Source organism: Bombina bombina, chromosome 7 (assembly GCF_027579735.1).
Source record: "Bombina bombina isolate aBomBom1 chromosome 7, aBomBom1.pri, whole genome shotgun sequence".
NCBI classification, from domain to species: domain Eukaryota; kingdom Metazoa; phylum Chordata; class Amphibia; order Anura; family Bombinatoridae; genus Bombina; species Bombina bombina.
In genome coordinates this window covers 437,270,688-437,297,293 of record NC_069505.1, presented here as the reverse complement: position 1 = coordinate 437,297,293, position 26,606 = coordinate 437,270,688, and the positions used below count along the sequence as shown (strand labels likewise).

The following is a 26,606-nucleotide window of genomic DNA, read 5'->3' as shown; positions in this document are numbered from 1 at the left end:
CTTGGCTATGACTTTCATGTGATATCTGTGATAATATTTTGTGTAGGACCTGGCTATGGCTCTCACGTGATATTTGTAATAATATTTAGTATAGTGTCTGGCTATGGCTCTCATGTGATATCTGTGATAATATTTAGTGTAGGACCTGGCTATGGCTCTCACGTGATATTTGTAATAATATTTAGTATAGTGTCTGGCTATGGCTCTCATGTGATATTTGTGATAATATTTAGTGTAGGGCTTGGCTATGGCCCTCATGTGATATTTGTGATAATATTTAGTGTAGGGCTTGGCTATGGCTCTCATGTGATATTTGTGATAATATTTAGTGTAGGGCTTGGCTATGGCTCTCATGTGATATTTGTGATAATATTTAGTGTAGGGCCTGGCTATGGCTCTCATGTGATATCTGTGATAATATTTAGTGTAGGGCCTGGCTATGGCTCTCATGTGATATTTGTGATAATATTTAGTGTAAGACCTGGCTATCGCTCTCATGTGATATTTGTGATAATATTTAGTGTAGGGCCTGGCTATGGCTCTCATGTGATATCTGTGATAATATTTAGTGTAGGGCTTGGCTATGGCTCTCATGTGATATTTGTGATAATAATTAGTGTAGGGCCTGGCTATGGCTCTCATGTGATATCTGTGATAATATTTAGTGTAGGGCCTGGCTATGGCTCTCATGTGATATCTGTGATAATATTTAGTGTAGGGCCTGGCTATGGCTCTCATGTGATATCTGTGAAAATATTTAGTGTAGGGCCTGGCTATGGCTCTCATGTGATATCTGTGATAATATTTAGTGTGTAGCCTGGCTATGGCTCTCATGTGATATCTGTTATAATATTTATTGTAGGACCTGGCTATGGCTCTCATGCGATATCTGTGATAATATTTAGAGTAGGACCTGGCTATGGCTCTCATGTGATATTTGTGATAATATTTAGTGTAGTACCTGGCTATGGCTCTCATGTGATATTTGTGATAATATTTAGTGTAAGACCTGGCTATGACCTCGTGATATCTCTGATAATATTTAGTGTAGGGCCTGGCTATGGCTCTCATGTGATATTTGTGATCATATTTAGTGTAGGGCTTGGCTATGGCTCTCATGTGATATTTGTGATCATATTTAGTGTAGGACTTGGCTATGGCTCTCATGTGATATCTGTTATAATATTTATTGTAGGACCTGGCTATGGCTCTCATGCGATATCTGTGATAATATTTAGAGTAGGACCTGACTATGGCTCTCATGTGATAATTGTGATAATATTTAGTGTAGGACCTGGCTATGGCTCTCATGTGATATCTGTGATAATATTTAGTGTAGGGCCAGGCTATGGCTCTCATGTGATATTTGTGATAATAATTAGTGTGGAGCCTGGCTATGGCTCTCATGTGATATCTGTTATAATATTTATTGTAGGACCTGGCTATGGCTCTCATGCGATATCTGTGATAATATTTAGGGTAAGACATGGCTATGACTCTCATGTGATATCTGTGATAATATTTAGTGTAGGGCCTGGCTATGGCTCTCATGTGATATATGTGATAATATTTAGTGTAGGGCCTGGCTATGACTCTCATGTGACATCTGTGATAATATTTAGTGTAGGGCCTGGCTATGGCTCTCATGTTATATATGTGATAATATTTAGTGTAGGGCCTGGCTATGGCTCTCATGTGATATATGTGATAATATTTAGTGTAGGGCCTGGCTATGGCCCTCATGTGATATCTGTGATAATATTTAGTGTAGGGCTTGGCTATGGCTCTCATGTGATATTTGTGATAATATTTAGTGTAGGGCTTGGCTATTACTCTCATGTGATATCTGTGATAATATTTAGTGTAAGACCTGGCTATGGCTCTCATGTGATATCTGTGATAATATTTAGTGTAGGGCCTGGCTATGGCTCTCATGTGATATATGTGATAATATTTAGTGTAGTGCCTGGCTATGGCTCTCATGTGATATTTGTGATAATATTTAGTGTAGGGCTTGGCTATGACTTTCATGTGATATCTGTGATAATATTTAGTGTAGGACCTGGCTATGGCTCTCACGTGATATCTGTGATAATATTTAGAGTAGGACCTGGCTTTGGCTCTCATGTGATATCTGTGATAATATTTAGTGTAGGGCTTGGCTATGACTTTCATGTGATATCTGTGATAATATTTAGTGTAGGGCTTGGCTATGACTTTCATGTGATATCTGTGATAATATTTAGAGTAGGACCTGGCTTTGGCTCTCATGTGATATCTGTGATAATATTTAGTGTAGGGCCTGGCTATGGCTCTCATGTGATATCTGTGAAAATATTTAGTGTAGGGCCTGGCTATGGCTCTCATGTTATATATGTGATAATATTTAGTGTAGGACCTGGCTATGGCTCTCATGTGATATTTGTGATAATATTTAGTGTAGGGCCTGGCTATGGCTCTCATGTGATATTTGTGATATTTAGTGTAAGACCTGGCTATGGCTTTCATGTGATATTTGTGATAATATTTAGTGTAGGGTCTGGCTATGGCCCTCATGTGATATCTGTGATAATATTTATTGTAGGACCTGGCTATGGCTCTCATGCGATATCTGTGATAATATTTAGAGTAGGACCTGGCTATGGCTCTCATGTGATATTTGTGATAATATTTAGTGTAAGACCTGGCTATGGCTCTCATGCGATATCTGTGATAATATTTAGAGTAGGACCTGGCTATTGCTCTCATGTGATATTTGTGATAATATTTAGTGTAGGACCTGGCTATGGCTCTCATGTGATATTTGTGATAATATTTAGTGTAAGACCTGGCTATGACTCTCATGTGATATCTGTGATAATATTTAGTGTAGGGCCTGGCTATGGCTCTCATGTGATATATGTGATAATATTTAGTGTAGGACCTGGCTATGGCTCTCATGTGATATTTGTGATAATATTTAGTGTAGGGCCTGGCTATGGCTCTCATGTGATATTTGTGATATTTAGTGTAGGACCTGGCTATGGCTCTCACGTGATATTTGTAATAATATTTAGTGTAGGGCCTGGCTATGGCTCTCATGTGATATTTGTGATATTTAGTGTAAGACCTGGCTATGGCTTTCATGTGATATTTGTGATAATATTTAGTGTGTAGCCTGGCTATGGCTCTCATGTGATATCTGTTATAATGTTTATTGTAGGACCTGGCTATGGCTCTCATGCGATATTTGTGATATTTAGTGTAGAGCTTGGCTATGACTCTCATGTGATATCTGTGATAATATTTAGTGTAGGGCTTGGCTATGGCTCTCATGTGATATTTGTGATAATATTTAGTGTAAGGCTTGGCTATGACTCTCATGTGATATCTGTGATAATATTTAGTGTAGGGCTTGGCTATGGCTCCTAGGTGATATCTGTGATGGCTCTCATGCGATAGCTGTGATAATATTTAGTGTGGGCCTGGCTATGGGTTTCATGTGATATCTGTGATAATATTTAGTGTGGGGCTTGGCTATGGCTCTCATGTGTTATCTGTGATAATATTTAGTGTGGGACCTGGCTATGGCTCTCATGCGATATTTGTGATAATATTTAGCGTAGGACCTGGCTATGGCTCTCATGCGATATCTGTGATAATGTTTAGTGTAGGGCCTGGCTATGGCTCTCATGTGATATCTGTGATAATATTTAGTGTAGGGCCTGGCTATGGCTCTCATGTGATATCTGTGATAATATTTAGTGTGGGGCCTGGCTATGGCTCTCATGTGATATCTGTGATAATATTTAGTGTGGGGCCTGGCTATGGGTTTCATGCAATATTTGTGATAATATTTAGTGTAGGGCCTGGCTATGGCTCTCATGTGATATCTGTGATAATATTTAGTGCGGAGCCTGGCTATGGCTCTCATGCGATATTTGTGATAATATTTATTGTGGGACCTGGCTATGGATCTCATTTTATATCTGTGATAATGTTTAGTGTAGGGCCTGGCAATGGCTCTCGTGTGATATCTGTGATAATATTTAGTGTGGGGCCTGGCTATGGCTCTCATGTGATATCTGTGATAATATTTAGTGTGGGGCCTGGCTATGGGTTTCATGCAATATTTGTGATAATATTTAGTGTAGGGCCTGGCTATGGCTCTCATACGATATCTGTGATAATATTTAATGTGGGGCCTGGCTATGGCTCTCGTGTGATATTTGTGATGATATTTAATGTGGGGCCCGACTATGGCTCTCATGTGATTTCTGTGATAATTTTTAGTGTAGTGCCTGGCTATGGCTCTCATGTGATATTTGTGATAATATTTAGTGTGGGACCTGGCTAGGGCTCTCATGTGATATTTGTGATAATATTTAGTGTGGGACCTGGCTAGGGCTCTCATGTGATATTTGTAATAATATTTAGTGTAGGGCCTGGCTATGGCTCTCATGTGATATCTGTAATAATATTTAGTGTAAGACCTGGCTATGACTCTCGTGATATTTGTGATAATATTTAGTGTGGGGCTGGCTATGGCTCCTAGGTGATATCTGTGATGGCTCTCATGCAATATCTGTGATAACATTTAGTGTGGGGCTTGGCTATGGCTCTTGTGTGATATTTGTGATAATATTTACTGTGGGGCCTGGCTATGGGTTTCATGCTATATTTTTTATAATATTTAGTGTAGGGCCTGACTTTGGCTCTATTGTGATATTTGTGATAATATTTTGCGTAGGACCTGGCTATGGCTCTCATGCTATATCTGTGATAATATTTAGTGTAGGGCCTGGCTATGGCTCTCCTGCGATATCTGTGATAATATTTAGTGTGGGGCCTGGCTATGGCTCTCATGCGATATCTGTGATAATATTTAGTGTAGGGCCTGGCTATGGCTCTCCTGCGATATCTGTGATAATATTTAGTGTGGGGCCTGGCTATGGCTCTCATGTGTTATCTGTGATAATATTTAGTGTGGGGCCTGGCTCTCATGAACTATTTGTGATTATATTTAGCGTAGGACCTGGCTATGGCTCTCATGCGATATCTGTGATAATGTTTAGTGTAGGGCCTGGCTATGGCTCTCATGTGATATCTGTGCTAATATTTAGTGTGGGGCCTGGCTATGGCACTCATGAACTATTTGTGATTATATTTAGCGTAGGACCTGGCTATGGCTCTCATGCGATATCTGTGATGATGTTTAGTGTAGGGCTTGGCTATGGCTCTCATGTGATATCTGTGATAATATTTAGTGTAGGGCTTGGCTATGGCTCTCATGTGATATCTGTGATAATATTTAGTGTAGGGCCTGGCTATGGCTCTCATGTGATATTTGTGATAATATTTAGTGTAGGGCCTGGCTATGGCTCTTGTGTGATATCTGTGATAATATTTAGTGTGGGGCCTGGCTATGGCTCTCATGAACTATTTGTGATAATATTTCTCTTACTTGGTGTATTCAGTCCACGGATTCATCCTTACTTGTGGGATATTCTCAATCTCTACAAGAAGTGGCAAAGAGAGCACACAGCAAAGCTGTCATATAGCTCCCCTCAGGCTCCGCCCCCCAGTCATTCTCTTTGCCGCTCTAACAAGTAGCATCTCCACGGGAGGGTAAAGAGTTTGTGGTGTTAGATTTGTAGTTTAATTTCTTCTGCTCAAAGAGTTTCTGAATTGTCTGCTTTGCAGTGTGATTCACCCTATCTGGTGTTCCATGCAGATAAGGTTGTTTTGCGTACCAAACCTGGTTTTCTTCCATAGGTGGTTTCTAATAAGAATATTAACCAGGAAATCATTGTTCCTTCTCTGTGTCCTAATCCAGTTTCTAGGAAGGAAAGACTTTTACACAATCTTGACGTGGTTCGTGCTTTAAAATTCTATTTAAAAGCAACTAAAGATTTCAGACAAACATCATCCTTGTTTCTCGTCTATTCTGGTAAGAGGAGAGGTCAGAAAGCGACTGCTACCTCTCTTTCCTTTTGGCTGAAAAGCATCATCCGATTGGCTTATGAGACTGCTGGACAGCAGCCTCCCGAACGAATTACAGCTCATTCCACCAGAGCTGTGGCTTCCACATGGGCTTTCAAGAATGAGGCTTCTGTTGAACAGATTTGTAAGGCAGCGACTTGGTCTTCACTGCACACATTCGCCAAATTTTACAAATTCGATACTTTTGCTTCTTCGGAGGCTATTTTTGGGAGAAAGGTTTTGCAAGCAGTAGTGCCTTCCGTTTAGGTTACCTGACTTGTTCCCTCCCTTCATCCGTGTCCTATTGCTTTGGTATTGGTATCCCACAAGTAAGGATGAATCCGTGGACTGAATACACCAAGTAAGAGAAAACAGAATTTATGCTTACCTGATAAATTACTTTCTCTTACTGTGTATTCAGTCCACGGCCCGCCCTGACATTTAAGTCAGGTTCAAATTTAATTTAAAATAACTACAGTCACCACTGCACCCTATGGTTCTCCTTTTTCTCCTAACCGTCGGCTGAATGACGGGGGGGCGGACCCTGAGGGGAGCTATATGGACAGCTTTGCTGTGTGCTCTCTTTGCCACTTCCTGTAGGGATTGAGAATATCCCACAAGTAAGGATGAATCTGTGGACTGAATACACCGTAAGAGAAAGTAATTTATCAGGTAAGCATAAATTCTGTTTTAGCGTAGGACCTGGCTATGGCTCTCATGCGATATCTGTGATAATATTTAGTGTAGGGCCTGGCTATGGCTCTCATGCGATATCTGTGATAATGTTTAGTGTAGGGCCTGGCTATGACTCTCATGTGATATCTGTGATAATATTTAGTGTGGGGCCTGGCTATGGCACTCATGTGATATCTGTGATAATATTAAGTGTAGGGCCTAGCTATGGCTCTCGTGTGATATCTGTGATAATATTTAGTGTGGGGCCTGGCTATGGCTCTCATGTGATATCTGTAATAATATTTAGTGTAGTGCCTGGCTATGGCTCTCATGCGATATTTGTGATAATATTTAGTGTAGGTCCTGGCTATAGCTCTCACGTGATACCTGTGATAATATTTAGTGTAGGGCCTTGCTATAGCTCTCATGTGATATTTGTGATAATATTTTGTGCGGGCCTGGCTATGGCTCTCATGCTATATCTGTGATATTTTGTGTAGGGCCTGGCTATGGCTCTCATGTGATATTTGTGATAATATTTAGTGTAGGGTCTGGCTATGGCTCTCATGTTATATCTGTGATAAAAATTGATTGTGGAGCCTGGCTATGGCTCTCGTGATATTTGTGATAATATTTAGTGTGGGGCCTGGCTATGGCTCTCGTGATATCTGTGATAATATTTAACGTAGGGCCTGGCTATTGCTCCCATGTGATATCTGTGATATTTAGCGTAGGGCTTGGCTATGGCTCTCATGTGATATCTGTGATGATATTTAGTGTGGGGCCTGGTTATGGCTCTCATGCGACATCTGTGGCTCTTATGTTGTGCTGTACGGTGCCAACCAAAGCCCAAATATTATTGTAGGGCCCCAAACCTCAGGTGTCAGCAGACATAAGCTTGTATGGTAGCTCCCATATGTCTATATCTAACACAAGGACAGAGGTAGATGGAGTAAAAAAGGAGGGATAAGTACCACAATATTATTACCCTCTCCCCCCATCAGTAAAGCCTCTACCCTTCATATGTAGCTTGGGGCAACAATTGTTGGCACCATCTATTAGAAAGCTTTTCATTGTGTGTCTTAATATAGAGAAGACCCTTCTTGACCATCATGTGGACCTTGGATTCTAAGGAGAGGAACGTGATGTCACAATGTCCCATAGTTCTCAGCTATAAACTTACATTAGAGATGGTAGAGACAAACAGCATAACAGTTGTGGCGATGTGCACCACGAAGATACCGCCCAGGAGGACCAACATGATGATGTCTGCTCAAGGATGTGACAGAAGAACCTGAAAAACATGAGAAACAAAAGTCATTATTCACCAGGAAGACAACGCTCTAGAGAGGCACAGCCCCAAGACAAGAATTAGTTTTATTTCTCAGGAACAAGCTTTGTGAGCTTAAGTTAGCAAGACGGACAGACAACATGACTATAGGTCTACAGGTGACCAATGTATCTGTACAGGGAGCACCAAGAGGTCACGGCATGGGGACTGTGAGAGTCAATGATGTTAGGTGATATTAAAGGGACAGTCTACACCAGAAATGTTATTGTTTAAAAAGATAGATAATCCCTTTATTACCCATTCCCCGGTTTTGTATAACCAACACTGTTATATTAATACACTTTTTACCTCTCTGATTACCTTGTATCTAAGCCTCTGCTGACTGCCCCCTTATCTCAGCACTTTTAATAGACTTGCATTTTAGCCAATCAGTGCTGATTCATGGGGGTGAGCACAACATTATCTATATGGCACACATGAACTAGCGCTGTCTAGCTGTGAAAAACTGTAAAAATTAACTGAGATGAGAGGCGGCCTTCAAGGGCATTGAAATTAGCATATGAGCTACCTAGGTTTAGCTTTCAACAAAAAATACCAAGAGAATAAAGCAAATTTGATGATAATAGTAAAGTTGTTTAAAATTGCTACCCTATCTGAATCATGAAAGTTTAATTTTGAACAAACTGTCCCTTTAAGTAACACTATCTTATTTAGTTATGTAGTTGGATTAAAGGGACAGTATACACAATTTTCATATAACTGCATGTAATAGACACTACTATAAAGAATAATATGCACAGATACTGATATAAAAATCCAGTATAAAACTCTTTAAAAACTTACTTAGAAGCTCCCAGTTTAGCTCTGTTAATAAGGCTAGGCTGGGACACCCACTGCAAATCTGAAATAGCAGACAATTCCCCCTCCCCTTCCTCTGTATATGAAAAAACCCTTTACACAAACAGGAGCAAGCTGGAGTAGGTATACATCAGTATTCTCCTAAAACTTTCGGGCTTGGTTAGGAGTCTGAAAATCAGCGCAATGTTATTTAAAAATAAGCAATACTATACATTGTTATAAAAACACTCTCACATGGGCTGTATTAATGGATCATCTACAACACATTTATGCAAAGAACAATCTAGTGTATAATGTCCCTATAAGTTAAATCCTTAATGTGGAAAATTCACAAGTTGTATAAAGTCTGTCACAGCCTTGTGTTTTATGTCCATTAATGCTGAAATTTGTATTTTGTTTCTAATTCCTGCCCGGAGTTGACATGCTTACTCCAGCGTTTAGACTTAACCCTGCAACATGCTACATAGTAATTGCTAACTCCAGAGTTCAGAGTCTACAACTGGAACATGCCACAGTGATGCAGGTGCTGATTTATATCTGTCCCTAACTGAGTACAGCAGATGAGATTAGATAAACATACTCAAGAGTGGTTTTAATGAGTGTGTCCCTGGTCTGCAAAACAAGGTATCTTTTCCTAACAAAATGGTTAAAAATCAGACCGGTAAAGCCTTAGGCATCTGATTACAAAGCTGTCGGATTTGAGTTTGGCGATCACTAAACTGCGGCAGTAGACGGCTCAGACCCTATTCCGTCTATAGGAACTTGTTTCAGTTTTTAGCGTGTGTCCGTGAGTAGCCTCTCCTGGTGCACAGAGAGAAAATGCCCCTTACTGTGCTTATGTCACACACATATGTTCACTATTCTACATATCAAAGGTACCTATCAATATGAATATCTAATATATTAAATACTGAAATATTATGTGCTAAAGTAATGATTTGTAAGTATAGAAACATACTGCTAGACTACAAGTGGCACGATAAGATTAGCGGGGGGCTGTGATAAATTGCACGCATGTTACAAGTTGAAAGTAAAGGAGTGCACTCAGTCACAACCATAATTTGCGCTCATCGGCTTAGCACGACTGAAGACATTATATGTATATACTTGTGTATTTATGTGTTTATATATATATATATATACACTATATATACATATAAACACATATATACACATGTATATACACATACAGTATGTACATATATATATATATATATATATATATATATATATATACACACTTTTGAACCATTTCCACTCAAATATCTTAAAACTTGTAAAATAATTTTAATATTTAATGTCTTTTACTGTGTATTTAATATAAACATTTTACATTCCAATGTTTTCTTTCATGTAATTGGCAAGAGTCCATGAGCTAGTGACGTATGGGATATACAATCCTACCAGGAGGGGAAAAGTTTCCCAAACCTCAAAATGCCTATAAATACACCCCTCACCACACCCACAATTCAGTTTTACAAACTTTGCCTCCTATGGAGGTGGTGAAGTAAGTTTGTGCTGAGATTTCTACGTTGATATGCACTTCTCAGCTTTTTTGAAGCCCGATTCCTCTCAGAGTACAGTGAATGTCAGAGGGATGTGAAGAGATTATCACCTATTGAATGCAATGATTTTCCTAACGGGGGTCTATTTCATAGGTTCTCTGTTATCGGTCGTAGAGATTCATCACCTACCTCCCTTTTCAGATCGACAATATACTCTCATATACCATTACCTCTACTGATAACTGTTTCAGTACTGGTTTGACTATCTGCTATATGTGGATCGGTGTCTTTTTGGTAAGTATGTTTTTTATTACTTATGACACCCCAGCTATGTTCTGGCACTTTATGCATTTATATATAAAGTTCTAAATATATGTATTGTACTTATATTTGCCATGAGTCAGGTTCATGTATTTCCTTGTGCAGACTGTCAGTTTCATATTTGGGAAATAAACATATTAAGAAATATTTTTTTTCTTACCTGGGGTTTAGTCTTTTTTTCAAATTGACTACTTTTTCTTACAAATTGCGGGCAGCATTAGGCCCGCAGGTGCGCCAAATGCTAGAATTTATTGCGTCATTCTTGGCACGAGAATTTTTCTGGCGCGAAAAGTACGTCCGTTGACGCAAGTTCGTCATTTCCGGTGTCGTAGTTGACGCGGAAGCCTTACACACAGTTGCTTCGTTAGTGACGCAAGTGTGTCATTTCCGGATATTGTTGGCGCCAAAAATTTTTCACTTACATTGTGCGTCATACTTGGCGCCAAATTTTTCATTAGTTTTATACCCCATTGCTGTTTGCCTCTTGCCTTTTTCTATGTCAGAGGGCTATGCTGTTTGCATTTTTTCCCATTCCTGAAACTGTCATATAAGGAAATTGATAATTTTGCTTTATATGTTGTTTTTTCTTTTACATTCTGCAAGATGTCCCAATCTGATCCTGCCTCAGAAGTATCTGTTGGAACTTTGCTGCCTGACATCGGTTCTACCAAAGCTAAGTGCATTTGTTGTAAGATTGTGGAAATTATATCTCCGAATGTCATTTGTAATAGTTGTCATGATAAACTTTTTTACATGCAGAGAATGTATCCATCAGTAATAGCACATTGCCAGTTGCAGTTCCTTCAACTTCTAATGTACATGATATACCTATGAATTTTAAAGAATTTGTTACTGATTCTATTCAGAAGGCTTTGTCTGCATTTCCGCCTTCTAATAAACGTAAAAGGTCTTTTAAAACTTCTCATAAAGTTGATGAAATTTCAAATGACCGACAACATAATGATTTATCCTCCTCTGATGAGGATCTATCTGATTTAGAAGATCCCTCCTCAGATATTGACACTGACAAATCTACTTATTTGTTTTTAAAATAGAGTATATTCGTTCTTTGTTAAAATAAGTGTTAATTACTTTGGATATTGAGGAAGCTAGTCCTCTTGACATTAAGACTAATAAACGTTTAAATGCTGTTTTTAAACCTCCTCCAGAGGTTTTTCCTATTCCTGATGCTATTTCTGATATGATTTCTAAGGAATGGAATAAGCCAGGTACTCCTTTTATTCCTTCTTCAAGGTTTAAAAAATGGTATCCTTTACCAGCAATTTCTATAGAGTTTTGGGAAAAGATCCCCAAAGTTGATGGGGCTATTTCTACTCTTGCTAAACATACCACTATTCCTATGGAAGGTAATACTTCTTTTAAAGATCCTTTAGATAGGAAACTTGAATCCTATCTAAGGAAAGCTTATTTATATTCAGGTCATCTTCTCAGGCCTGCAATTTCTTTGGCTGATGTTGCGGCTGCATCAACTTTTTTGTTGGAGAATTTAGCGCAACAAGAATTGGATTCTGACATATCTAGCATTGTTCGCTTACTGCAACATGCTAATCATTTTATTTGTGATGCCATTTTTGATATTATCAAAATTGATGTTAGATCCATGTCTTTAGCTATGTTAGCTAGAAGAGCTTTATGGCTTAAATCTGATATGACATCTAAGTCTAGATTATTATCTCTTTCTTTCCAAAGTAATAATTTATTTGGTTCTCAGTTGGATTCTATTATTTCAACTGTTACTGGAGGAAAGGGGGTTTTTCTGCCTCAGGATAAAAAACCTAAGGGTAAATCTAAGGCTTCTAACCGTTTTCGTTCCTTTCGTCAAAATAAGGAACAAAAATCTAATCCTTCCCCCAAGGAATCTGTTTCCAATTGGAAGCCTTTCTCAAATTGGAATAAGCCTTTAAAAAAACAAAGTCAGCCCCTAAGTCCGCATGAAGGTGCGACCCTCATTCCAGCTCAGCTGGTAGGGGGCAGATTAATGTTTTTCAAGGATTTTTGGATAAATTCTGTCCAAAATCAATGGATTCAGAGCATTGTCTCTCAAGTGTAACGAATAGGATTCAGAGTAAGACCTCCTGTGAGAAGATTTTTTTTCTCATGTATCCCAGCAAATCCAGTAAATGCTCAGGTTTTCCTGAAGTGTGTTTCAGGCCTGGAGTCTTCAGGGGTAATCATGCCGGTTCCTTTTCAGGAACAAGGTCTGGGGTTTTATTCAAATCTATTCATTGTCTCAAAGAAGGAAAATTTAGTCAGACCAGTTCTGGATCTTAAAATTTTGGATCGTTATGTAAGAGTACCAACTTTCAAGATGGTGACTATAAGGACTATTCTGCCTTTTGTTCAGCAAGGATATTATATGTCTAGAATAGACTTGCAGGATGCATACCTTCATATTCCGATTCATCCAGAACATTATCAGTTCCTGAGATTCTCTTTTCTAGACAAGCATTACCAATTTGTTGCTCTTCCATTTGGCCTAGCAACAGCTCCAAGAATATTTTCAAAGGTTCTAGGTGCCCTAATCTCTGTAATCAGAGAGCAGGGTATTGCGGTGCTTCCTTATTTGGACGATATCTTGGTACTAGCTCAGTCTTTATGTTCTGCAGAATCTCACACAAATCAACTAGTGTTGTTTCTTCAAAAACATGGTTGGAGGATCAATTTACCAAAAAGTTTCTTGATTCCTCAGACAAGGGTCACCTTTTTAGGTTTCCAGATAGATTCAGTGTCCATGACTCTGTCTCTAACAGACAAGAGACGTTTGAAATTGGTTGCAGCCTGTTGATCTTCAGTCTCAGTCATTCCCTTCAGTGGCTATATGCATGGACGTTTTAGGCCTCATGACTGCAGCATCGGACGTGATTCCTTTTGCTCGTTTTCACATGAGACCTCTCCAGCTTTGTATGCTGAATCAATGGTGCAGGGATTATACAAAGATATCACAGTTAATATACTTAAATCCCAATGTTCGACACTCTCTGACATGGTGGTTAAATCACCAGCGTTTAGTTCAAGGGGCTTCCTTTGTTCGGCCATCCTGGACTGTGATCACTACAGATGCAAGTCTTTCAGGTTGGGGAGCTGTTTGGGGATCTCTGACAGCACAAGGGGTTTGGAAATCTCGAGGCGAGATTACCAATCAATATTTTAGAACTCCGTGCAATTCTCAGAGCTCTTCAGTTTTGGCCTCTGTTGAAGAGAGAACCGTTCATTTGCTTTCAGACAGACAAAATCACAACTGTGGCATATGTCAATCATCAGGGTGGGACTCACAGTCCCCAAGCTATGAAAGAAGTATCTCAGATACTTGCTTGGGCGGAATCCAGCTCCTGTCTAATTTCTGAGGTGCATATCCCAGGTGTAGACAATTGGGAGGCGGATTATCTCAGCCGTCAGACTTTACATCCAGGGGAGTGGTCTCTCCATCCAGATGTGTTTTCTCAGATTGTTCAGATGTGGGGTCTTCCAGAGAGATCTCATGGCCTCTCATCTAAACAAGAAACTTCCCAGATACCTGTCCAGGTCCAGGGATGTTCAGGCGGAAGCAGTGGATGCGCTGACACTTCCTTGGTGTTATCATCCTGCTTACATTTTCCCGCCTCTAGTTCTTCTTCCAAGAGTAATATCCAAAATCATCATGGAACAATCGTTTGTGTTGCTGGTGGCTCCAGCATGGCCACACAGGTTTTGGTATGCGGATCTTGTTCAGATGTCCAGTTGCCAACCTTGGCCACTTCCGTTAAGGCCAGACCTACTGTCTCAAGGTCCGTTTTTCCATCAGGATCTCAAATCATTAAATTTGAAGGTGTGGAAATTGAACGCTTAGTACTAAGTCATAGAGGTATCTCTGACTCAGTGATTAATACTATGTTACAAGCTCGTAAATCTGTCTCTAGAAAGATTTATTATCGAGTTTGGAAGACCTACATTTCATGGTGTTCTTTTCATAAATTCTCTTGCCATTCTTTTAGAATTCCTAGAATTTTACAGTTTCTTCAGGATGGTTTGGATAAGGGTTTCTCTGCTCTTTCAGTTTTATTTCACAGAAAGATTGCTAAACTTCCTGATATTCACTATTTTGTACAGGCTTTAGTTCGTATTAAGCCCGTCATTAAATCAATTTCTCCTCCTTGGAGTCTTAATTTGGTTTTGAAGGCATTACAGGCTCCTCCGTTTGAGCCTATGCATTCTTTGGACATTAAACTACTTTCTTGGAAAGTGTTGTTCCTTTTGGCCATTTCTTCTACTAGAAGAGTTTCTGAGCTATCTGCTCTTTCTTGTGAATCTCCTTTTCTGATTTTTCATCAGGATAAGGCGGTTTTGCGGACTTAATTTAAATTTTTACCTAAAGTTGTGAATTCTAACAACATTAGTAGAGCAATTGTTGTCCCTTCCTTGTGTCCTAAACCTAAGAATTCTTTGGAAAGATCCTTGCATTCTTTGGATGTGGTGAGAGCTTTGAAATATTATGTTGAAGCTACTAAAGATTTCAGGAAGACTTCTACTCTATTTGTTATATTTTCTGGTCCTAGGAAAGGTCAGAAGGCTTCTGCTATTTCCTTGGCTTCTTGGTTAAAGCTCTTGATTCATCAAGCTTATTTGGAGTCGGGTCAGGCCCCGCCTCAGAGAATTACAGCTCATTCTACTAGATTAGTCTCCACTTCGTGGGCTTTTAAGAATGAAGCTTCAGTTGATCAGATTTGTAAAGCAAAGCAGCAACTTGATCCTCTTTGCATACATTTACTAAATTCTATCATTTTGATGTATTTGCTTCTTCAGAAGCAGTCTGTGGTAGAAAAGTTTTTCAGGCAGCTGTTTCAGTTTGATTCGTCTGCTGATGTTTTATGTTTTTCTTTTCATTATGAGAATAACTTTTATTTTGGGTTGTGGATTATTTTTTCAGCGGAAAATGACTGTTATTTATTTATTATCCCTCCCTCTCTAGTGACTCTTGAGTGGAGTTCCACATCTTGGGTATTTGATATCCCATACATCACTAGCTCATGGACTCTTGCCAATTACATGAAAGAAAACATAATTTATGTAAGAACTTACCTAATAAATTCATTTCTTTCATATTGGCAAGAGTCCATGAGGCCCACCCTTCTTATGGTGGTTATGATTTTTTGTATAAAGCACAATTATTTCCAAATTCCTTTGTTGATGCTTTTTACTCCTTTCTTTATCACCCCACTACTTGGCTATTCGTTAAACTGAATTGTGGGCGTGGTGGGGGGTGTATTTATAGGCATTTTGAGGTTTGGGAAACTTTGCCCCTCCTGGTAGGATTGTATATCCCATACGTCACTAGCTCATGGGCTCTTGCCAATATAAAATAAATTAATTTATCAGGAAAGTTCTTACATAAATTATGTTTTTCACTTAGAAGAAAATGTTTTTTAAATATACATTTCTAAATACATCTGTAAATATCTATACCTGTATATATTTGTATACATATAATGGTATAGCTATAGATTTTACAAATACATATTCCGATATATTTATAGCAATATCTATTTAAAAATAAAATGTTCTTCTATGTGAAGAACATTGGAATGTAAAATATTTATAACTATCTTCAGGTTTTTCTTCTAATAGCTACAAATGTGCTGGTTGCTAAAGTGCTATAAAACAGGTTGAGATCTGTGCATATCCTAAAAGGGCTAATTAAGTACAAATAGTTTGCATAATAAAATGTTTAAAAATTGCTGTCAAGTATTTTAAAATAATTAAAAAAAATAAGCCAAATGAATTGCATAGCTAAGCTGCCTGGAGCAGCTAACTCCACCCCCCTTATCAGTGTTTAGATACAGGCATTGTATTTCAACTGAGTTCCCAGCTTCTAGGCAGCTCCAGCAGATAATCCCTATTCACTTTTGCATTTTACTAAAAGAACAATAAACAGATACAGCCATAAAAGGAATTGTGTGGGGGGAGTTAGAGCTTTACAATTCAGAAACTAAAAAGAAAGGGTTAATGGCGAGGCACTGCAGTATACGTTTGCAGGTAAAGTAATTATGTCCCTTTAAATGAAATTCGGTAAAAATCAAGATAGATAGATAGATATAGCTAAATAGATAGATACAGATTAACAGATTGACAGATACAGATCGATAGATAGATTGACAGATACAGATCGGTAGATACTCAGAGATAGAGAGATAGATATAGATAGATAGATAGATAGATACAGCTAAATAGATAGATACAGATTAACAGATTGACAGATACAGATCGATAGATAGATTGACAGATACAGATCGGTAGATACTCAGAGATAGAGAGATAGATATAGATAGATAGATAGATAGATATATAGATACAGCTAAATAGATAGATACAGATTAACAGATTGACAGATACAGATCGATAGATAGATTGACAGATACAGATCGGTAGATACTCAGAGATAGAGAGATAGATATAGATAGATAGATAGATAGATAGATAGATATATAGATAGATATATAGATACAGCTAAATAGATAGATACAGATTAACAGATTGACAGATACAGATCGATAGATAGATTGACAGATACAGATCGGTAGATACTCAGAGATAGAGAGATAGATATAGATAGATAGATAGATATATAGATACAGCTAAATAGATAGATACAGATTAACAGATTGACAGATACAGATCGATAGATAGATTGACAGATACAGATCGGTAGATACTCAGAGATAGAGAGATAGATATAGATAGATAGATAGATAGATAGATAGATATGTACTAAGAAATAGAGATATAGATATAGATAGATAGATTGACAGATACAGATCGATAGATAGATTGACAGATACAGATCGGTAGATACTCAGAGATAGAGAGATAGATATAGATAGATAGATATGTACTAAGAAATAGAGATATAGATATAGATAGATAGATTGACAGATACAGATCGATAGATAGATTGACAGATACAGATCGGTAGATACTCAGAGATAGAGAGATAGATATAGATAGATAGATAGATATGTACTAAGAAATAGAGATATAGATATAGATAGATAGATTGACAGATACAGATCGATAGATAGATTGACAGATACAGATTGGTAGATACTCAGAGATAGAGAGATAGATATAGATAGATAGATAGATAGATAGATAGATAGATAGATAGATAGATAGATATGTACTAAGAAATAGAGATATAGATAGATAGATAGATTGATAGATGAAAGAAAGAAAGAACAGGTTATATTTACTGGCTTACATTAATGCAATTTCCTTTGTAATAGGCATGTCAGGCAGCTCCCATTGGCTGAGAGGAGGGGATGTCACTTTATCAGTGACTTTTGACAGTTGAAGTGTCACCCCACCCATGTCATTGTCATATTCTTAATGGTCCTTATACCCAGCCCAGCTGTGCTGCAGATTACTCACTGTGTCACCAGGTGATTACATAACTGTCACTAGGAGAGACCTGCTGCCAACTGTAACCTGGCACAGGGCGTATAACCTAATACAGAGTACACACTTCACTGTGCAACACAGACAGATATATACTATAGATGTAATATATGTATTATGTGTGTAACGTGTGTGTAATGTGTATAATGTGTGTAACATGTGTATACTATGTGTGTAATGTGTATAATGTGTGTAACATGTGTATACTATGTGTGTAATGTGTATAATGTGTGTAACATGTGTATACTATGTGTGTAATGTGTATAATGTGTGTAACATGTGTATACTATGTGTGTAATGTGTATAATGTGTGTAACATGTGTATACTATGTGTGTAATGTGTATAATGTGTGTAACATGTGTATACTATGTGTGTAATGTGTATAATGTGTGTAACATGTGTATACTATGTGTGTAATGTGTATAATGTGTGTAACATGTGTATACTATGTGTGTAATGTGTGTATAATATGTGTGTAACGTGTATAATATGTGTGTATCATGTGTATATGTGTGTAATATGTGTATAATATGTGTGTAACATGTGTATAATGTGTGTAATGTGTGTAACATAAGTATAGTATGTGTGTAACATGTGTAATATGTGTGTAGCATGTGTATAATATGTGTGTAACATGTGTGTAACATGTGTGTATAATATGTGTGTCTCATGTGTATAATATGTGTGTCTCATGTGTATAATATGTGTGTCTCATGTGTATACTATGTGTGTATCATGTGTATATGTGTGTAATATGTGTATAATATGTGTGTAACATGTGTATAATGTGTGTAATGTGTGTAACATAAGTATAGTATGTGTGTAATATGTGTGTAGCATGTGTATAATATGTGTGTAACATGTGTGTAACATGTGTGTATAATATGTGTGTCTCATGTGTATAATATGTGTGTCTCATGTGTATAATATGTGTGTCTCATGTGTATAATATGTGTGTCTCATGTGTATAATATGTGTGTCTCATGTGTATACTATGTGTGTCACGTGTATACTATGTGTGTAACGTGTATACTATGTGTGTCACGTGTATACTATGTGTGTCACGTGTATACTATGTGTGTCACGTGTATACTATGTGTGTAACGTGTATACTATGTGCGTAACCAGGGATAGGCAAGGTGTCCGTGACTAGCCCTTGCAGTGTCCGCCACAACCTTAGTATATCTTTTCTTTCTGATTAAATAATAGGAATAAAAAAAAAAATTGTGTGAATAAAGTTAGTGGCTGAGACTGCCAGTGATATTCTGTGATACGTTATGGAATAAATAAAGCCTGAGTGAAATACTGGATGTGTATCTGCATCTGTATAATAACACCCGGCTCTATACAAAGACACAGTAGTGACACTAGCACATGCATATAGCCAGAGAAGGGCTGGTTATAGAATCAGTGGTATCTGCATCTGTATAATAACACCCAGCTCTATACAAAGACACAGTAGTGACACTGGCACATGTGTATAGCCAGACAAGGGCTGGTTATAGGGTCAGTGGTATCTGCATCAGTATAATAACACCCAGCGCTATAAAATGACACAATAGTGACACTGGCTCATGGGTATAGCCAGAGGAGGGCTGGTTATAGGATCAGTGGTATCTGCATCTGTATAATAACACCCAGCACTATATAATGACACAGTAGTGACATTGGCACATGGGTATAGCCAGAGGAGGGCTGGTTATAGAATCAGTGGTATCTGCATCAGTATAATAACACCCAGCACTATATAATGACACAGTAGTGACACTGGCACATGGGTATAGCCAGAGGAGGGCTGGTTATATGATCAGTGGTATCTGCATCTGTATAATAACACCCAGCTCTATACAAAGACACAGTAGTGACACTGGCACATGTGTATAGCCAGACAAGGGCTGGTTATAGGGTCAGTGGTATCTGCATCAGTATAATAACACCCAGCGCTATAAAATGACACAGTAGTGACACTGGCTCATGGGTATAGCCAGAGGAGGGCTGGTTATAGGGTCAGTGGTATCTGCATCAGTATAATAACACCCAGCACTATATAATGACACAGTAGTGACACTGGCACATGGGTATAGCCAGAGGAGGGCTGGTTATAGGATCAGTGGTATCTGCATTAGTATAATAACATCAAGTACTATATAATGGCACAGTAGGGACACTGGCTCATGGGTATAGCCAGAGGAGGGCTGGTTATAGAATCAGTGGTATCTGCATCAGTATAATAACACCCAGCACTATATAATGACACAGTAGTGACACTGGCACATGGGTATAGCCAGAGGAGGGCTGGTTATAGGATCAGTGGTATCTGCATCAGTATAATAACACCCAGCGCTATATAATGACACAGTAGTGACACTGGCACATGGGTATAGCCAGAGGAGGGCTGGTTATAGGATCAGTGGTATCTGCATTAGTATAATAACATCAAGTACTATATAATGGCACAGTAGGGACACTGGCTCATGGGTATAGCCAGAGGAGGGCTGGTTATAGAATCAGTGGTATCTGCATCAGTATAATAACACCCAGCACTATATAATGACACAGTAGTGACACTGGCACTATAGCCAGACAAGGGCTGGTTATAGGGTCAGTGGTATCTGCATCAGTATAATAACACCCAGCACTATATAATGACACAGTAGTGACACTGGCACATGGGTATAGCCAGAGGAGGGCTGGTTATAGGATCAGTGGTATCCGCATCAGTGTAATAACACCCAGCACTATATACTGACACAGTAGTGACATTGGCTCATGGGTATAGCCAGAGGAGGGCTGGTTATAGGATCAGTGGTATCTGCATCAGTATAATAACACCCAGCGCTATATAATGACACAGTAGTGACACTGGCTATGGGTATAGCCAGAGGAGGGCTGGTTATAGAATCAGTGGTATCTGCATCAGTATAATAACACCCAGCACTATATAATGACACAGTAGTGACACTGGCACTATAGCCAGACAAGGGCTGGTTATAGGGTCAGTGGTATCTGCATCAGTATAATAACACCCAGCACTATATAATGACACAGTAGTGACACTGGCACATGGGTATAGCCAGAGGAGGGCTGGTTATAGGATCAGTGGTATCCGCATCAGTGTAATAACACCCAGCACTATATACTGACACAGTAGTGACATTGGCTCATGGGTATAGCCAGAGGAGGGCTGGTTATAGGATCAGTGGTATCTGCATCAGTATAATAACACCCAGCGCTATATAATGACACAGTAGTGACACTGGCTATGGGTATAGCCAGAGGAGGGCTGGTTATAGAATCAGTGGTATCTGCATCAGTATAATAACACCCAGCACTATATAATGACACAGTAGTGACACTGGCACTATAGCCAGACAAGGGCTGGTTATAGGGTCAGTGGTATCTGCATCAGTATAATAACACCCAGCACTATATAATGACACAGTAGTGACACTGGCACATGGGTATAGCCAGAGGAGGGCTGGTTATAGGATCAGTGGTATCCGCATCAGTGTAATAACACCCAGCACTATATACTGACACAGTAGTGACATTGGCTCATGGGTATAGCCAGAGGAGGGCTGGTTATAGGATCAGTGGTATCTGCATCAGTATAATAACACCCAGCGCTATATAATGACACAGTAGTGACACTGGCTATGGGTATAGCCAGAGGAGGGCTGGTTATAGAATCAGTGGTATCTGCATCAGTATAATAACACCCAGCACTATATAACGACACAGTAGTGACACTGGCACATGGGTATAGCCAGAGGAGGGCTGGTTATAGGATCAGTGGTATCTGCATCAGTGTAATAACACCCAGCACTATATACTGACACAGTAGTGACACTGGCACATGGGTATAGCCAGAGGAGGGTTGGTTATAGGATCATTGGTATCTGCATCAGTATAATAACACCCAGCACTATATAATGACACAGTAGTGACATTGGCACATGGGTATAGCCAGAGGAGGGCTGGTTATACGATCAGTGGTATCTGCATCAGTATAATAACACCCAGCACTATATAATGACACAGTAGTGACACTGGCACATGGATATAGCCAGAGGAGGGATGGTTATAGGATCAGTGGTATCTGCATCAGCATAATAACACCCAACACTATATAATGACACAGTAGTGACACTGTCATATGGGTATAGCCAGACAAGGGCTGTTTATAGGATCAGTGGTATCTGCATCAGTATAATAACACTCAACACTATATAATGACAAAGTAGTGACACTGGCTCATGGGTATAGCCAGACAAGGGCTGGTTATAGGATCTGTCGTATCTGCATCAGTATAATAACACCCAGCGCTATATAATGACACAGTAGTGACACTGGCACATGGGTATAGCCAGGCAAGAGCTGGTTATAGGGCCAGTGGTATCTGCATCAGTATAATAACACCCAGCACTATATAATGACACAGTAGTGACACTGGCACATGGGTATAGCCAGAAGAGGGCTGGTTATAGGATCAGTGGTATCTGCATCAGTATAATAACACCCAGCACTATATAATGACACAGTAGTGACACTGGCACATGGGTATAGCCAGAGGAGGGCTGGTTATAGGATCAGTGGTATCTGCATCAGTATAATAACACCCAGCACTATATAATGACAAAGTAGTGACACTGGCTCATGGGTATAGCCAGACAAGGGCTGTTTATAGGATCAGTGGTATCTGCATAAGTATAATAACACCCAACACTATATAATGACAAAGTAGTGACACTGGCTCATGGGTATAGCCAGACAAGGGCTGGTTATAGGATCTGTCGTATCTGCATCAGTATAATAACACCCAGCGCTATATAATGACACAGTAGTGACACTGGCACATGGGTATAGCCAGGCAAGAGCTGGTTATAGGGTCAGTGGTATCTGCATCAGTATAATAACACCCAGCACTATATAATGACACAGTAGTGACACTGGCCCATGGGTATAGCCAGAGGAGGGTTGGTTATAGGATCATTGGTATCTGCATCAGTATAATAACACCCAGCACTATATAGTGACACAGTAGTGACATTGGCACATGGGTATAGCCAGAGGAGGGCTGGTTATAGGATCAGTGGTATCTGCATCAGTATAATAACACCCAGCACTATATAATGACACAGTAGTGACACTGGCTCATGGATATAGCCAGAGGAGGGCTGGTTATAGGATCAGTGGTATCTGCATCAGTATAATAACACCCAGCACTATATAATGACACAGTAGTGACACTGGCTCATGGATATAGCCAGAGGAGGGCTGGTTATAGGGTCAGTGGTATCTGCATCAATATAATAACACCCAGCACTATATAATGACACAGTAGTGACACTGGCACATGGGTATAGCCAGAGGAGGGTGGGTTATAGGATCAGTGGTATCTGCATCAGTATAATAACACCCAGCACTATATAATGACACAGTAGTGACACTGGGACATGGGTATAGCCAGACGAGGGCTGTTTATAGGATACATGGTGTCTGCATCAGTATAATAACACCCAGTGCTATATAATGACACAGTAGTGACACTGGCACATGGGTATAGCCAGAGGAGGGCTGGTTATAGGATCAGTGGTATCTGCATCAGTATAAAATAACATCCTGCACTATATAATGACACAGTAGTGACACTGGCACATAGCCAGACAAAGGGCTGGTCAGAGGGTCAGTGGTAGCTGCATCAGTATAATAACACCCAGCGCTATATAATGACACAGTAGTGACACTGGCACATGGGTATAGCCAGAGAAGGGCTGGTTATAGGATCAGTGGTATCTGCATCAGTATAATAACACCCAGCGCTTTATAATGACACAGTAGTGACACTGGCACATGGGTATAGCCAGAGGAGGGCTGGTTATAGGATCAGTGGTATCTGCATCCGTGTAATAACACCCAGCACCATATAATGACACAGTAGTGACACTGGCTCATGGGTATAGCCAGAGGAGGGATGGTTATAGGATCAGTGGTATCTGTATCAGTATAATAACACCCAGCACTATATAATGACACAGTAGTGACACTGGCACATGGGTATAGCCAGAGGAGGGTGGGTTATAGGATCAGTGGTATCTGCATCAGTATAATAACACCCAGCACTATATAATGACACAGTAGTGACACTGGGACATGGGTATAGCCAGACGAGGGCTGTTTATAGGATACATGGTGTCTGCATCAGTATAATAACACCCAGTGCTATATAATGACACAGTAGTGACACTGGCACATGGGTATAGCCAGAGGAGGGCTGGTTATAGGATCAGTGGTATCTGCATCAGTATAAAATAACATCCTGCACTATATAATGACACAGTAGTGACACTGGCACATAGCCAGACAAAGGGCTGGTCAGAGGGTCAGTGGTAGCTGCATCAGTATAATAACACCCAGCGCTATATAATGACACAGTAGTGACACTGGCACATGGGTATAGCCAGAGAAGGGCTGGTTATAGGATCAGTGGTATCTGCATCAGTATAATAACACCCAGCGCTTTATAATGACACAGTAGTGACACTGGCACATGGGTATAGCCAGAGGAGGGCTGGTTATAGGATCAGTGGTATCTGCATCCGTGTAATAACACCCAGCACTATATAATGACACAGTAGTGACACTGGCTCATGGGTATAGCCAGAGGAGGGCTGGTTATAGGATCAGTGGTATCTGCATCAGTATAATAACACCAAGCATTATAAACAATGTTTTTAATTTCAAATGTACCTTGATGTCCTTTACTAAGGTCTGTACTTTGGAAAATGTCCGCCACAGCCTTTGTCTGTGCCTATCCCTATGTGTAACATGTGAATACTATGTGTGTAACATGTGTATAATATGTGTGTAACATGTGTATAATATGTATGTAACATGTGTATACTATGTGTGTAATATGTGTGTAACGTGTATAATATGTGTTTAATTTGTAATTTGTGCATTGTATAGCCCAGTCTGTTACAAACACTGCAAGCTCAGGTGAAACAACTTGCAGCAATACACACACAGAATAAGCCCAGTGTAGGTAATGTGATTCTCTGGGTATATAGCTGCATTACACAGGAGGGTACGGGCATACAGTATGCACAGCACTGTAATGTGATTCTCTGGGTATACGGCTGAATTGCACAGGAGGGTACAGACAGTATACACAGCACTGTAATGGTGATATTTAGGTCAGGCCACACTATAATCTGTAAGTAACAAAATACTTACTATGTATAACCCTAAAGTGTCACATGTCCTTGCTACTGACATAAATTATACCAAGGCTGTATGTTTAGGTAATAAGGGGTTAACAGTAATAAACAGCATGTAGAGATGTTGTTCTCTTTAGTCTCAGTGGCCTAGATTCACTAACAACCTCTCCAGTCTCACTATGACCCTGCCCCAGTGAGTGCTGGTGAACACATAACTGTGTGTTATATACATGTGAGGCATTGCTGGCTGCCTGCCATACAATGGGTTAATTCTGACTGTTTGTACAGAATAGGTTCAGGGGCCGAGCAGGGCCCAGTGCAGACGGTTTGTGAGCGTTTCCCTGCGAGCCCCACCTTAGCCTCAGTCTGTTCTGGGTGAGCTCCAGTAACTTGTGCAATAAACTTACTGAAGCCTCTACACAGGGTGTGTGCAGCACTGACTCGTTTACAACTCGTCTGTGTGTGTGTCTATCTGTATATGGTAATGTGTGTGTGAGTGTGTGTCTGTGTGTGTGTGTGTGTATCTGTATATGGTAATGTGTGTGTGAGTGTGTGTCTGTGTGTGTGTGTGTATCTGTATATGGTAATGTGTGTGTGAGTGTGTGTCTGTGTGTGTGTGTGTGTATCTGTATATGGTAATGTGTGTGTGAGTGTGTGTCTGTGTGTGTGTTTGTATCTGTATATGGTAATGTGTGTGTTTGTATCTGTATATGGTAATGTGTGTGTGTGTATCTGTATATGGTAATGTGTGAGTGTGTGTCTGTGTGTGTGTGTGTGTATCTGTATATGGTAATGTGTGTGTGTGAGTGTGTGTCTGTGTGTGTGTGTGTGTATCTGTATATGGTAATGTGTGTGTGAGTGTGTGTGTGTATCTGTATATGGTAATGTGTGTGTGAGTGTGTGTCTGTGTGTGAGTGGGTGTCTGTGTGTATCTGTATATGGTAATGTGTGTGTGTCTGTGTATCTGTATATGAATGTGGGTGTGTCTGTATGTATTATTATTATTATTATTCTTTATTTATAAAGCGCCAACAGATTCCGCAGTGCTGTTCATAGGTAACAAAGATAAAAGGACAGTACAATATGAGACACCAGACAAAATTTAACAAACAAATACAGGAGGAATTGGGAGCCCTGTTCCTGTGGGAACTTAGAATCTAAATGGGTAGGAAGGTGAGAAACAGGAGGTGGGGACTGCAAAGGTGGGAATGATGTTAGTGTGAAGTTAGATGAGGGCAACTATTAGGCAAGTGGAATTCATTAGTTACTGATTTGGTTATAGGCTTCCCTGAACAAGAAGGTCTTTAGGGAGCGTTTAATGGAGG

The 26,606-nt window shown here is 39.6% G+C and overlaps 1 protein-coding gene across 1 annotated transcript in view; it reads right to left on the bottom strand.

Annotated features, from left to right (window-relative positions):
• EMP1 (epithelial membrane protein 1) overlaps positions 1 to 26,606 on the bottom strand; it is a 65,002-nt gene that overhangs the window by 13,939 nt on the left and 24,457 nt on the right. Inside the window, exon 2 of the mRNA XM_053721344.1 lies at positions 7,820 to 7,930. Within this exon, the coding sequence (XP_053577319.1) occupies positions 7,820 to 7,897 (78 nt within the window). The 5' untranslated portion in view covers positions 7,898 to 7,930. The remainder of the gene's footprint in view (positions 1 to 7,819; positions 7,931 to 26,606) is intronic.